At 37.2% G+C, this 16,698-nt stretch overlaps 1 protein-coding gene across 2 annotated transcripts in view; it reads right to left on the bottom strand.

Moving 5' to 3' along the window:
- Positions 1 to 16,698, bottom strand: part of LOC150076737 (lysosomal alpha-glucosidase-like) — a 154,263-nt gene that overhangs the window by 113,674 nt on the left and 23,891 nt on the right. For both annotated transcript variants that reach the window (XM_090386529.1, XM_090386528.1), the window contains exon 2: positions 4,328 to 4,482. In XM_090386529.1, the coding sequence (XP_090242655.1) occupies positions 4,328 to 4,482 (155 nt within the window). The remainder of the gene's footprint in view (positions 1 to 4,327; positions 4,483 to 16,698) is intronic.

The raw sequence follows: 16,698 nt of genomic DNA, 5'->3' as shown, positions 1-16,698 counted from the left end.
TCAATCTGTTCACAGAAAAATGCTGCATTTTTCTGTGAACAGATTTACCCAACTATCAAGGGTAAAGGGAAGGATTTTTGCTTTCACGGATTATTGACTACAGGGATCTCAAACAGTTTTTAAATTCTATACAGTGGGACTTTCTGATGATGTTACCAACAGATTTAACCAACTATCAAGGGTAAAGGGAAGGATTTTTGCTTTCATGGATTATTGACTACAGGGATCTCAGACAATTTTTAAATTCTATACAGTGGGACTTTCTGATGATGTTACCAACAGAAAATTCTAAGTGGGAAGAATTCAGGAAGTAATTGTAGAACCTACTAGGCTCTTCATACCAACTAAATACTGTTTCAGGCTTAGACCTAAATGGATGTCAGATGAACTGATGACACTTGTGGCAGAGAAGGAAAATTGTGTAGGATGTATATAAATTATCAGGAGATACAGGAGATATCAGGAGATTTTGGGAGAAGCAGCACCACATCTCCCCGGACGAGGCTATCATCACCGATCGGGCGAATAAGTTCTGGGACCGGAAGTGGCTTGAGAGTTTGCGGATCTGTTCCACAGTGAACATTAATAGAGATAGAGGAATTCGGATCCATCCCCTCTTTGAGGCTACTATCCTCAGAAGGGATGAACGGTTCCACATGACCCACTCTCGAACCACTTCCGATTCCGTAACACAAGAGAACGGAACACATGGGAATGAAACATGTGATGAGTACCGTGAACCTGCTGGTATTTAAAGACGCACCGCAGAACAAAGAAAATACCGCTGAAGAAGAAGGCAGGAGCCTTTGAAAGCTTTGGTTTTATCGATTTTAATTTAGTATATTTTAATGTATTTAATTGTTCTTAACCCAGTATATTTTAATGTATATTTTATATGTATATTTCATATATTTTAGTTGTAAAGTTAAATATAATTTATTGTAAATACAGACAAATATAACTTATTATAAATACATAGTTATCAAGATTCCAGTTTTCGTTTTCTTTGTGTTTTATTTCTACATAAGGTTGGTGAAAAACGTTTAAAACTATAATATGAACATACCCAACCTCAGAGGCCTGTTTGAAGAAAGGAGATACAGAGGCCTATGGCAGATATAACGTATTCTGCAATCAAGTCACAAATGAGTTCAGGCAAGCTAAGACTGATTATGAGAAGTCTCTGACACAAAATCTAAAGAAAAGAAGCAAAGACTTGTATGTTTATATTAACAGTAGAAGGAAGAGGTTGAATCACATTGGGCCACGATGTCAATGGTTTAACTGCTGAAGACCCTGCTCAGGTTGCTCACAAACTGAACAGGTATTCTGCATCAACATTCACACATGAGAAATTCTTTATGGAAGCGGATGGCAGACATTTATCGAACTCTAATGGAGAGTTAAAGGATTTTGTAATAACTGAAAGGAAAGTGGAAGAAAAATTGTTGAATCTAAACATAAAAAAGGTGCCTGGTGTGACTGGAATATATCCAATTATATTAAGGGAGGCAGCAGAAAAGGTAAGCACACCCTTATCCATAATTATGAGAGCATCCTTGGATTCAGAGGAGGTCCCTATGAACTATAGATGTGCAAATGTATTCCCAATTCACAAAGGGGGTCAAAAGGAGACAAGTAATTACAGACCTGTTAGCATAACATCTGTACCAGGGAAAATGATGGAATCATAGGTTAAAGAAGTTGTGCATCTAGACAAGAATGCAATTACACTGCATTCACAGAATGGATTTATTAAGGGGTAGTCTTATCTAACCAATATGATTGGATACTATAATGCAGGAATTAGATGCAAAAAATTATTTTGATATCACATATCCTTCTTGGAATTCAAGAAGGCATTTTATACTGTTACACATAAAAGATTATAAACAGGAGCAATGTGGCGTTAAGGGAAAGTTGCTGTAGATAAAGGGATAGCTAAGTGCAAGAAGCCAGAGAGTGGTTATCAATGGGCACTTCTGTTCATGCACTAATATTATTAGTGGAGCCCCTCGGGCTTCAATTCTGGGCCATCTGCAGGCTTGATGTCTAAGTCTGCCGATGATACAAAGGTTGGCAGTGTGGCTAATGACAGTAATCAAGGTAAGTTACTGCAACAAGGTACTAGAAAAATTAGACCAATGGGTTGAGAAATGGCAGTTGATGTTTAACATTGACAAATGCAAAGTACTGCATAGTAGCAGTAATCCCAGATTAACATACCAACCGTGTGCTACTACACTCAGGGTAGTGCAAAATTAAAAAAGACCTCTCGATAATTGTGCAATCAGCTATGATTGCACAATTTGATTGCAATGCAGACAGGTTGCCAGGACAGCTCATGGGGTTTTGTCAATGATATAGAGGAACTTTGCTAGCAGGGATAAGGAGGTGATTTATCCCTTTGTACAAGGCCACAGTCAGGCCACATTTGAGTACAGTTAGTCCCCGACTTACATAAGCCCAAGTTACATAAATTCTGACTTATGTAAATTTTTTTGGTAAAATCATAAAGATACTTTCTGTATACTTTTTAAGAGCGAAGTCGAATGAAGGAATAATAAGTTTTTTATTTTCGTTCCCATACACACTATGTTAGATAATAGCCTGCAGCATAACTAAAATCTAGGTAAATAAATTTCATTTTCTGCTTTAAAAATTCTGAAGAAATATTTGACGACGTGTATTTGAGTCAGATGAACTATGTTGAAGCACTTCAGAGAAACCCCCACAAAGTTTAAGCCACATGGACTGTGTCCCATGACTATTTCTTCGGAGAATTACACTGTATCCCTTTAACATCCTTGATGGAATATGCAATATTTCAAGAACCTGGAATGATTTGACAACAGCTTGTATGAGCGGAGTTTAGAAAAATCTAAAATATTCCAAGCTTGACAACGAAGATGAGCTGATATCTTCTGTTACCAAAGAATTTGTAAACTTAGCCCAGGAGTTGCAGCTGGTCCTGGAGAATGAAGATGTAGACAAGCATGTGATAAACAAGGTGAAGATTTAACAACAGAAGACCTAGCCCAGTTGAACATGCAAATAGTTGAGGAGCAAGGGAGAACCGAATCCATTGAGGAACCAGAGCAACTCAAGAAACAGTTCAAATTAAAGGAAATGGCAGAAGCATTTCATAAAATTCAGGAATGTCTCTCTATGTTTGATGATGGAATGGCTGAAAACACTGAACATTTCTTGAAAACAGAAAGAAAAGTTCAAGATTGCTTATCGCAAAATTTATGAAGAGGCTTTCCTGAATTTTATACGCAACATTTCACATACTACCTCCCTGATCTCTACTCAGCCTACAACACCCTGTGATTAATGTGTCTTATTAATGCTTCAGGCTCATTTTAAGTTTTCTTCAGTACATCACACCTGAAGTGTATACACTGATTCATTGTGTGGTTTAGACCAATTTTCTTAAATATGTACACTTTGGTTTTGATTCCCTTATTAGCCCTTATAAAGCCTACATGGCATACAAAATACATATCAGTTTTTACAGTGCATTTTTTTACATATCAGTTTTCACATGCATTTTTTCTTCCTTTTATGTTTTCTTTTCTTATGTGCCACTCCAGTTAATTCACCGCTGTCCCCAGATAAAGTTTTAATGTTATGGCATATAACTATTTTCCTTCATTCTTCTGACAATATTATATAGTTTTTGTAATTTTGACATATCAGAGATATAACATTGTAGATGGACAAATTCAAATTGAGGAAAGACAGTTGTAGAATAGATGTGCAGAAATTTGCCTCTGGCCAGAGGGGTAGTTGATTGTTGGAACAAACTTCCATCTGTTGTTGTGGAAGTTAATAGGTTAAATAAATTCAAGGAAGAACTGGACAAACGTTTGGAGCAAATAAATGGGTGAAATGGGAAGGGTTTTTTTTTGGCTGATGTTGTATAAGCTTGCTTTCTTGCATCATATGCCTATGCTAATGCTATTGTTAACAAATATCTTCCATATTATAAATATTCAACTCATGCGTACCAGATACTATAGGTTCAAGACAGGTTTGAGATTTTAATGAGAGAGAAAGAAAGAATATGGTCCTCCATCATTAAGTTTGCTCATCATTTTACAGGCCTTAAACACCTCAAGCAGATTCCCATGCAGATGTGAAATACTATGCTTGAGTTCTTTATAATAAATTTCAATCATGATATATAAAATTTAATATATGTGAATGGTAGCTAATCTGTAGCTTATTAGTAATTTAAACAAGAATTAGAATTTTTAATGATGATACATTTTTTTCTTTTTAAATCTCTAATCAAACTAACTTATAAAAAAAAAATACTTACATTGCTGTTCCCGTTTTTTTCCTTACAATTTTAAAATTTCCATTATAATCTAATTCTGCTCTATACAAAGGCCTGGAAAGAGTCCCTTTATTATTGATATTCACTTTCACATTTGGCACTGGAACTTCATACCTTTTACTTTTAGAATCAGTTATCTTTAAAAAAAAAAAAATTCAGTTCAATAAACAAAAATGAACTATAAGCCATGACAGACCAGATAAAATACAGGGTGATTATGAAATAACTCTAAGGTTTGAGATATTATCTCTTAAGTACATGTTGCAAAGGGTTGAAATTTTTTAACATCCTATATTAGACATCACTTTGCATAATTAGATAGTTTGAATTTGTGCCACCTAGCCTATGTTGAATTTTTTTTAATATTTGCAAAGAGCAAAGCAATCATTTACCCAAGATGAGAAAGTTACACTGAAGCACCAGTATAGGGCAGAAATGTGATGCTGTTATTGGAATATTGACAAATGCAAAATCTCCATCACAGTAAGCTATGGTTAATTTTATCAAGAAATTAAAGGTCATGGGTTGTATACACAGTTATGCCTTTTAAAGAATGATCTTTGACCATTATGAAGGCTTGCTGAAGTCTTCACTGAATCAGAAACAAACAGGAGAAATACATAGGTCCTTTATAAAACACTTGACATGTTTTCTGTATAAGATCACCCAGGTTCAAGTAGATGACTACTGTATATGTTTTAACTTTACAATTCCTTGCAAAGCTAGAAGGAGATGAGGAATAATTCAACAACATCCTGTGGAGAAACAAAGTACATCTTATTCAGCCAAGCAATGAGAGCAAAAAAAACTAATTTCATCAGAATCAAATTTACATTTCATTCATCAACTAACCCTGCTTCCCTTTATGATACAGTTTGGTGTGGATTCACTACTCATTTCATCCTTATTCAAATATGTTCAAGGAACTAACAAGGACCAAAAACATGTGACATCATAACAGTGCTACACCACAGGTTGATATCTACTCAGTTCACACCAACTCTGCAAGAGTGGCAGGCAAAGAAAGATTATCTTCATTCAAGAGAGTGCTCCACCCCAAGCATACTGCCCAACAAGTCAAAGAGCACCTCAATGAAAATTTTTGTAGCAAGATAATTTCCCATCACTTTCTCTGAACCTGGACTACACGTTTTTTGTGTAGTCCAGGTTCAGAGATTTCTGTTATGGGAATACTTAAACTTATACAAAAATCCACACAATGGCAGCGGATATAAGCAATACATGGGGTAAGTAGCTATTTAAGATGTCATAACTTGGGAGGGGGGAATTAGTATAATTTTGATACCTGCATTTCTGTTCATTCTGGTTTGAAAAGCCATATTTCAAGTCTGCTGTTGACAGAGATGGAAAATAGCTTTTCAGAACAAAAAGTATACACTACAGAATTATCAGAAGAGCTCAAAAGAATGACCAACACAGGGAGGATATTACTACAATTAAGAGTTTACAGTACAGGTTGGGCTCAAAAACCTGACCTGAAATTGACAGACAAAAAAAAATTAAATGGGTATATGCCATTTACATAAACATATTCAACAGCACTGGCAGTTCTTGTAATATATTCCAGATTAAAAAATTTATTTGCAAAAACCACTTCTGTTACATTTTGTTTGTGGAAGTAGATATATACAGTAAACTCCCATCATAGCTTTTTGGACTCAAAAAGCACTATAAGTAAGTACTACAAGTGTCATAAACAGGGCCCACCCTTTTTAGAGGATTTTATTTTCATCAATATTTTCAGATAACATTGATTTTTTTTAGTTTTCATTGCACTGTCTATGAAGCAGTGATTTATATGTAAGTTGAAAACCTGCACACTTAATAATAATGCTGGCATTAATAAAATTTATTGATACCATACTGAACACACAGGTACACACAAAAATCCCTAATTACTGTACCAGCAAGGAAAGTGGTTGAATTTTTAAAAAAGCTGAGAAGAGTTTGTTTGTTATTTGGTTTTTAGGAGCATTAGCAACTAAGGCCATATTGCTCCGGGATATGCAGTGGTCATTCCCTGAATGACCTTTCCGCATCCTCCGTATTTGGTGGTGACGGGCTCGAACCCCGGTCTAATCAAGAAGCGTGTGCTACGCACTGCTGCTCCTTCCGGAGGCGCCCAAGCTGAGAAGAGTGAGCAAATAAAAACAATGAACATCTAGATACTGAGTTTTTTGTGTAGAGAGCAGACTATCTACCTTTAAAGGTTTGAGTTAAATATGAAATAAATGTCACCTACACCATGAATGATTCCTAGAATTTAGTCTCTATCATCTCTTTCCCAGAGACAAAAATCAGGAAGGAGGGTTATATACAGGTTTATTCCTTCTTGAGACTTTCAAAAAAAAAGTGATATAAGCATGAAAGCATTTAAAGAGAAACAAAGTATAAAAAGGCATAACACTTCATAGGATTGACCACGGGAGACCAAAAGAAAAAATTTAAAAGCTGGATATCATTATAAGTGAAAATGTTATAAAGGAATTTACTGTTATCCTTGAAAATAAGAAAGTAAGCCTCTTATTTTTATATGAGAGAGGTGTCCAAAAAAGTGCTAAATGCTACTGAGCATCACAATTGAAAGTGGCTATAATTAATGTAGTGGAAACACGGGTGAAATACTTTTATCAGCTTTATGCAATGATTTGTAAACATTAATGATGGTCATATTGAAGAAATGTTCTCAAGTTTGTACCACTAAGAGTTTTATGATATTTATTTAGGTGTCTTTTTTTTTTTAGTCAGTTTGTTTATATATCATAATACTAGTCATCCTGCATTAGATAGCACAAAATCAACTATAAACTGTAAGAATCTTGATTTCGACTCTCCACCAAGTTCTTTGATTGATATAAGTACGTCAAACTCTATAAGTTATTTATAATCACATTTTATACAGTATTTTTATATTCAAATATGATTGAAAATTAATTTCTTTATTAAAAATATGCTACCAAGCCAAACTTCTTTTAAAAATGAACTTTTGATGTCACATCAAATAAATTACATAAAAGTTAAATTCACTGATTTTAAATGGAAAATCAAAGAATACACATTATCTCAATAAAAGCTATTATAGAAAATTGTAAGAGAAACAAACCCACTACGTAAATACATTATATGCTACATTACAGAAATGCAGAGTAATCATAAAGTAACAATGTAAAACATGTTAATTTTTTGACATAAACATATTAATCTATATGTAAGAAAATATAATAACCAAGTTTTATTGTGGCAGGCACCAATCTGACTATATATATATATTGTCATCTCTCTCTCTCTTTGAAACTGGCAACTAATGAAATTATAAATTTCAAGAAATGAAATTCGTAATAATGGAGAGCAAAGTGGAGGAGAAATTGTTAAAACTAAACATAAAAAAAGGCACCTGGGGCAGATGGAATCTATCCAGTTATATTGAATGAGGCTACAAGAGAAGTAAGCAAACCCTTAGCCATAATTATGTGAACATCTTTAGATTCAGGGGAAGTCCTCATGGACTGGTGACGTGCAAATTTATCCCCAATTCACAAAGGGGGTTCAAAGGATAACACAAATAATTATAGACCTGTTAGTTTAACTTCTGTTTCAGGGAAAATAATGGAGTCACTGGTTAAAGAAGTGATGCAGGATCACCTAGACAAGACTGCAGTAATATTTCAGACACAGCACGAGTTTGTTAAGGGGAAGTCTTGTCTGACCAATTTGATTGGATGCTACGATGTGGTCACAAAGGAACTGGATGCAAAAAACAATTTTGATATCATATACTTTGATTTCAGAAAAGCTTTTGATACTGTTGCACATGGAAGACTGCTGTACAAATTAGAGTGGTATGGCATTAACGGCAAGTTGCTGCAATGGATAAAAGGATGGTTGAGTGGGAGATGACAGAGAGTGGTAACAAATGGACACTGTTCTACGTGGATTAATATTATCAGTAGAGTCCCCGGGTTCGGTGCTGGGCACATTGTTATTTTGTGTATTTATTAATGATATCGATGAAGGTATATCAGGCTTAATGTCCAAGTTTGCAGATGATGCAAAGGTTGCAGGATTGTTAATGATAGTAAAGACAGTATACTACTGCAACAGGATCTAGAAAAGTATTAGCATTAGTGGAGGCATATGATGCAAGAAAGCAAGCTTATGCAGTATCAGCCAAAAAAGGGAAAAAAAAAATTCCACTTCACTCCTCCGTTCATTCGAAATACCTGTCCAGCAGAGCCTTAAATTTATTCAGGCTATCAACTTCCACAACGAGAGATGGAAGTCTGTTCCACCAACCAACTACCCGCTGGCTAAAGGCAAATTTCCGCACATCTATCCTACATCTGTCTTTCCTCAATTTGAATTTATGCCCTCTCAGGTAATTATTCTGAGCAAGAGAAAGAATCCCATCAGCATTGAGCATACTCAAACCATTCAAGGCTTTATACACCTCTATCAGATCACCTCACCGGTGCCTAGTCTCCAGAAATTGTAATTTGCAAAACTTAAGCCTTTCTTCGTAAGGGCAACCTTTGTTCCCTTCTCTGTACTCGTTCCAGCAGCTCTACATCCTTCTTGAAATGAGGCCTCCAGACCTGTTACTCAAGGTGTGGCCTGACCATTGCCTTATACAAGGGAATAATCACCTCCTTATCCCTGCTAGAAAAATTCCTGTATATCATTGATAAGACACCATGAGCTACCCTTGCAGCTCATCTGCACTGCTCAGAGAACTTCATATCTGCCTACACAATTACCCCCAGGTCCTTTTCATTCTCTACCACTGTCAGTGTAGTACCACAGAGTTGATACGTTGCTCTGGGGTTGCTGTTTCCCATATGTAGTACTTTACATTTGTCAATGTTAAACTTCATTTGCCACCTCTCAGCCCATGCCCCCCAGGGGCTCACATCTGGTGAGTATGGGCTTGGCACACCCAGGGTCTGAGCCGGATATCACCATTCTTCTCTTTTTTGATGATTCCCTTTGATTTCTTTCTCTCTCTCTCTCTCAGGGTAACTCGGGAATTTTTTTTTTTTTTTTTTGGCTAGTGCAGAATAAGCCTCAGGCTTCCTTGCACCATGTCTAATGATAATAATAATCTGCTCAACCTTTCCAGATCCTGTTGCAGCAGCATAGCTACAGTAGTGTCCTTAACAACCCTGCCAACCTTTGTATCGTCTGCAAACTTGGACATTAAGCTTGATATACCATCATCAATATTATTTATAAATACAGAAAACAATAATGGACCCAACACTGAACCCTGAGGGACTCCACTAATAACATTAGTCCACAATGAGCAGTGTCCATTGATTACCACTCTCTATCTTCTCCCCCTCAACCACCACTTTATCCATAGCAGCAATTTGCCTCCAATGCCACACTGCTCCAATTTGTGCAGCAGTCTTTCATGTGCAACAGTATCAAAAGCTTTTTTAAGATCCAAGTATATAATATCAAAGTTATTCCCTGCATCATAGTATCCAATCAAATTGGTCAGGAAAGACTTCCCCTTAACAAAGCCATGTGTCCAAGCTATAACTGAAGTCTTGTCTAGATGATCCTGCAATGCTTCTTTAACCAGTGCCCCCATTAATTTTCCTGGAACAGAATTTAAACTCACAGGTCTATAATTACTTGTGTCAGCCTTTGATCCTCCTTTGTGAATTGGGGTCTTTTTTTTTTTTTTTTTTTTTGATTTGGTAGTTGTTGGCGCATCGGCTTCTGTGGCCATATTGCACCTCCCAAGGTTTTTGCAGTACTTTGATCCAAGCCCGAGGCGGGAATCGAACCCGCGACCTTTGGGTTGCCAGGCAGGTACTTTACCCACTCGGCTAGCCCGGTCGGCTGAATTGGGGTCACATTTGCACATCTCCAGTCTGTGGGTACCTCCCCTGAGTCCAAGAAACCTCTCATAATTATGGCTAATGGTTTGCTTACTTCCTTTGCTGCCTCCTTTAATATAACTGGATAGATCCCATCCATCCCAGGTGCCTTTCTTGTGTTTATCTTCAACAATTTCTCCTCCACTTTACTCTCAGTTATTACAAGATTCTCTAGCTTACTGCTAGAGTTGAATACACCTCTGGCATTCCCCTCGCTGAATAACTCCTCGTGTGTGAATGTCGATGCAAAATATTCATTTAGTTTGTTAGCTACCTGAGTAGGATCATCAACAGTTGACCCATCGATATCAAGTGGACCAATCTGATTCATCCCCTTGCTTCTAGAGTTTACATAAGTAAAGAACTCTTTGCTGTTTTTCTTTGCATCCCTTGCCAAAGATTTCTCGTAATCTGCCTTTGCCTGCCTAACTTCCTTTGTAACTTGGTTACAGATCAACTTGTATCTTTCATAGGCTTCTGTCTCACATATTAATTTGTATGTATCCCATGCATTTTTCTTCTCTACCACGTCTCATTAGTTCATCTGACATCCATTTAGGCCTAAACCTTGAACAATATTTCTTAGTTGGTATGTAAAGCCTAGTAGCTTCCAAGATAAGTTCTTTGAATGCTTCCCATTTTGAATTTGGTGTTGGTAACATCATCAGTTGGTCCCACTATATAGAATTTAAATACTGTCTCAGACCATAGTAGTCGCCTTTACGAAAGCAATAACTCTTCCCTTTTTACCCCTAATGGTAGTTACCTCTTTGAGTAAATCCCACTTCAGCACATTGTGATCACTGCCACCTAGTGGTTCATTTATCTGCAGATTCTTAATGCATGAAGAATCACTACTGATAATCAAATCAAGAGTATTACTCCCTCTATTTGCCTCGAGAACATGCTGACGTAGAAAACAATCATCCAATAAATCCACAAAAGCCTTGCTAGTGTGTGAGTGACCAGCCCCCAAATTCCAGTCAATATCTGGGAAATTAAAATCCTCCATTATAAGACTCTCTGATTTACTGGCCCACTCTATTTCCCTGTACAGTTTTTTATTATACTCATCAGAGTCATTAGGCCTATAGCACACTCCTACTCTCAATTTTGATCTCCCAATGCTTGTCACACCAAACTGACTCGACACTGCATTGTCCAGCGATGTCAACTGGCTTCACTTCCTTGGATTTTCTGTGTTTCTTAACTAATAGCATAACCCCTCCTCCCTTCGTATCCTGTCTATCCTTTCAGTAGACGTTGTACTCTCCAAATTCCAGTTCTGCATTCCTTATATCTGTGTGACACCACATCTCTGAAATCCCAACATTATCTGCCTTTGATGTTTTGAGCAATACCCCTCAAATTCATCAAATTTATTTACTAAACTCCTAGTATTGGTGTACACGCAAGTATACATGCACCTGTTTGTATTCTTAGCTACCCTAACACAACCCATGTGTTTTCTTGTACTGCAATGACTCCCAGCAGTCTCTGAAATATCCTACATCTTGTTTTTCAGGCTTCTGCTCATTCCAATAGAAGCAGTGCAAGAATCTCTTTCACCTCTGCCAGTGGCTACTGTTAATCTATTAGTCTTTGTCTCCCCACAAGCTAGCAGTTTTCTGACCCACCTAACACTGCCTCGATAGCATCAGCAAATATTCTTGCACCCTTTCTATTTAAGTGTATCCCATCCCTATAGAAGCAGTCTCTCCTGTTAACAAGTACAGTCCAGGCTGAAAAAAATTCTACCCCTTGAGCCTTGCACAATCTTTCCAGGGCCGAATCGATCGACAAGGCTCTCATCATATACTCCCTCCTATCGTGTCTGGGCAGAATTGCAGACACTTTCAAATTCAACCCTAATTCACGGCTTTTTTTCAACAGTGACCTATACTTGTTAAGTAATTCTGCCAGTCTCCTACTCTTGATATCATTAGTGCCAACGTGTACAACTATATCACCTTTTGTGCCCTTAAAAGATGATATCCGCTCTACAACGTCAAAAGTGCTTGGTCTCAAGACACTGCAATTTGCAGAACTGAAGCATTTCTAGGTAAGAGTACTCTTTTGTTCCCTTCATCAATCTGGTTGCCCTCCTCTGCACCTGTTCCAGCAGCTATATATTCTTCCTAAAATGATGCCCCCAGACTTGTAAGCAGTACTGAAAATGTAGCCTGACCATTGGCTTATACAAAGGGATAGTCACCTCTTATTTCTGTATATCATTACAAAACCCCATGAACTGTCCTGGCAGCATGTCTGCACTGCTCAGAGAATTTCATGTCTGACTGCACAAATACCCCCAAGGTCTTTTTCATTCTCCAATACCCTGAGTGTATTGGAGAATGAAAGTTGATAAGTTACTCTGGGGTAACTGCTACTCACATGCAGTACCCTGCATATCCACATGCAGTACCTTACTCAATCCATTTAAGGCTTTAAACACCTTTCAGATCTCCCCACAAGTGTCTGGTCTCAAGATGCTGCAATTTGCAGAACTGAAGCCTTTCTAGGTAAGAGCACCCTTCTGTTCCCTTCACCAATCTGGATGCAGTACCTTGCATATGAGTAGTTTATCAACATTAAACTTCAACTGCCATTCCTCAGCCCATTGACCGAATTTTCCTAGATGTTGTTGAAGTAGTACTCCCTGATGACTGTCATTAACCACCCTGCCAACTTTTTTTTTTTTGTATCATCTGCAAACTTAAACATTAAGCTGATATACCTTTATCAATATCATTGATAAATATTGAAAACAATTGACCTAGCACTGAACCTGGAGAACTCCACTAATAAATTAGCCCACAAAGAGCAGAGCCCACTGGTAACCACTGTCTGTCTTCTTCCACTTAACTATCACTTTATCCATAGCAGTAACTTGACCTTAATGCCACATCGCTACAGTTTGTACAAATCTTTTATGTGAAACAGTATCAAAAGCTTTCCTGAAATCTAAGTAAATGATATCAAAATTATTTTTTGCATTCAGTTCCTTGGTCACTGCATCATAGTAACCCATCAGATTGGTTAGACAAGATTGCTCCTTGACAAATTCATGCTATGTATAAATATAGTGCAAACGCGTCAGAAATACATAGCTATATCTGAACAAATCAGAATATTAGTAAAACCGCATCGTTTTAAGTTATATCTCATATTGTGAATACCTTCACAACGAGTTGCCATGATATTGCACAACTTCGAATAAGTAACGCTTCACCTAAGGAGAAGACTAATGTTACTTATTCTCAGATGGATACCACCACCCAGACGGCACCGTTTCAGGGCTATTGTGAATTTAATGTGAAAAAAAACCCATTGGACCAGATCTATGAAGCCAAACAAATGAATTATAACATTCAAACCTAAATCATAAAAAATCTAAATCTAGACGATCGTCTCAAAGCTATTTGTGAATTAAAGGTGAAAAAACCCATTGGACCAGAGCTATTTAACCAAACAAATTGAGTTATAAAATTCAAACCTATATCATGGAACTGTTTTGATGAGAACCTAAGACGTCTAGATTTTTATCAAGAAAACTGAATTTTGTAATAAACGAAAAAGAAACCCAGGTGCTGCTTTTTTTTTTTTTTTTTTTTTTTTTTTGCAAATAACTAAAACCAGTACTTTAGATGAACCTCATCTCCAACCAAACTGCACAGAAGAGGTGGCTCTCCCCACCTTTTCAGAAACTTATCAGACCCTAAACGCCATTTTTCCAACTGTAAAAACCTTTGAATGGAAGCAGACATTGTTTGTTTCAAGTCCCAAAGAGATCCCCTGAAGGTCCCAAACCTTTTCCGTTTTCGGAGCTTCCACACGATATTTTGCCTCTGTAATTAAAAATATAGTGAACATTTTTTTCTTGCCCAAGGGATGATCGAATTGCAAGTAAATTACCTCCTCCAGCGTGAACTGTCTTATCCTCAAAAATCGACAAATTCTCTTCCAAACTTCCTGCGCGAATCGACAGTAATAAAATAAATGGTACACTGTTTCATTTTCGGTACAAAATTCGCATAATCTGTTGCCTGTTTAACTAAATCTATACGTGATATCGTTCACTGATATATTTCCATAACCAACCCTCCACGAAAAATCAATACATGATGGGTAGTTTCCGCCAATTTTTAGATTTTTAAAAAACAACTGCGCATTAAGGTTTCCTAAATTTGGTTTTTCTGGATTTTCCGAGTTAAACAGTGCCCAGTAGAGATGTTTTAAACCACCCTTAAAAGGATCTATATCTTTCTCCCTGAACTGCGTGCACATATCCCGAATTTTTTTGTAATATATAGGAATTGTCTCTGCTTTAGGCCCTAGATAAGTGCCTCCTTTAATTAAGGCTGTATTAAATCCCATAAAATATTTTATCAGTACCGCTACTAAATGGTTAGATTGCACCATGTTAGCCACATCCAGCAGTCTCTTACAGCTACACCTCAAATTAATTTTTGGAATACTTATTCCCCCCTCTTCCCACGGTAAAAATAAAAATTTCTGCGCTATCTCTTGCCGTTTTCCTCCCCATAGAAACTGAAATGTTGGAACGTAAAATCGTCTCATTGTCCTAGCTGTGATTCCTGTTATAAACACCGTGTATAAGATTATAGGAAGAATTACGGTCTTAACGATAATAGATTTGTTCTCAAAAGAAAATTGTCCCACTTCCCACTCTTTTAAACTTTCCCGTATTTTTGTGGTGAGTCCTCCTACAGGTAGGATGGGACTCTCTCTAAACGGAACTCCCAATATTTGGATCGATTTATCTGACTCCACTTCTCGTTGTGGTAAAGGGCGATGTACCCATTCCCCTAACAATTTTATCCTAGTTTTATCTTCGTTTATGTTTAACCCCGACTTCTTACCAAAAGAAGTAACGAGTGACATAAATTCTTCCACCGCATAACTCGTAGTGAGGGTGGCGGTAACATCATCCGCATATGCTATACATTTACACTGTTCTGCCGGTTGTGGCAACGGTATCCCCTGAATGGCCTCAGTTCTGTCTATTCTTCCCAGTAGTGGTTCTAGAGCTAACGTAAATAATAAAGGACTAAGCGGACATCCTTGTTTAACTCCCCTTTCAATTTTAATGTTTTTCGAGATTTCTCCATTTATCAAAAGTCGTGTGTTACTACATGTATATAGATTTCTGAGAACTGTAAACAACTGAGATCTTATGTTCGTATCTTTAATTATAGAGAAAAGGTAGTCGTGGTCGATTCTATCGAAAGCCTTTTCTAGGTCGATTGCCACTAACGCTAAATTATAACTTTTCCGTTTCCGATATTCTAATATATCTTTTAATAGCCAAAGGTTATATTCTATCCGCCTCCCCGGTATACCGTAGCACTGTGTGCTTCTAACTACCTGGGTTACGTCGCGTTTTAACTTAGTTATCAAAATCTTTGCAAATATTTTGTAGTCACAATTAGCCAACGTTATAGGTCGCCAGTTAGCAATTTTCGTTAAATCCCGTCCATGCTTCGGAATGAAAGTAGTATAGGCACTTAAAAAGCCTTCGGGTACAACCCCTTCCTGAAAAAAATTGTTAAAGACGGCCAAAAGAATAGGCGCTAACAAGTTCCAAAATTTCTTATAAAATTCTACCCCCAAACCATCCGGTCCCGGCGCGCGTCGTAATTTACATGATTTTAGAGCCACAGTTAGATCCCCCATAATTATTTCCCTGTCCTGTAATGCTTTTTGCTCGGGAGTGAATTGTCCAATCGCCCAAATGGAGTTGACTGTCTCTTTTTTCTGCAAAGCAAACTCTTTTTCATAGTAATTTACAAAACTATTCATAATAGTTGAAGTTGTTGAATGTGTGTTGTCATCGACTTTAATTTCCTGAACCGTTTTGGCTAAATTATTTAGCCTTAGTCTTCTTTGGTAAAACGCAGCTGAAGGAGTATCAGCTTCCCTAAATTTCAGCTGTATTTTTCGCACTTTTTCTTTCTCTGCTGCCAATATTATACCGTCAATAATCGCTTGTACTTCTACTGTTGCCCTTTCTTCCCCACACCGTTGGTAAATTCTTTTTTCTTGGAAGAGATCTTTCAGTCTATTTCTGCGTTGTTTGTTTCTTTCCTTAATTTTGGAATAATAAAATGATTTAGCACTTTCTTTTATTTTCACCCACATTTCCCACTCATTTCCACCTTGCTCTATTATCTGTTTAACAACTGTTGTAAAGTCCCAGTTGTCTCTCTCCAGAACTGCTGGGTTGAGCTTCCAATAGCCTTTTCCCAGACTAACGTTCGCAAATAAATCTCCCTTCCACATTACTGCCATGTGATCTGAAACTTGTTGACCTCCCGCAAAATTCACATGCCGTATCATTGTTATCTTATCCTTCAACTGACTTGTTGCATAAATGCGATCTATCCTAGTTCCTATATTACTGGCTCGTGGCCGCTCGTTTCCCCG

Source organism: Mastigoproctus giganteus, chromosome 12 (assembly GCF_048544385.1).
Source record: "Mastigoproctus giganteus isolate SK-2022 chromosome 12, ASM4854438v1, whole genome shotgun sequence".
Taxonomy (NCBI): domain Eukaryota; kingdom Metazoa; phylum Arthropoda; class Arachnida; order Uropygi; family Thelyphonidae; genus Mastigoproctus; species Mastigoproctus giganteus.
The sequence above is the reverse complement of the archived record's forward strand: the minus strand, read 5'-3'. Positions and strand labels throughout refer to the sequence as shown.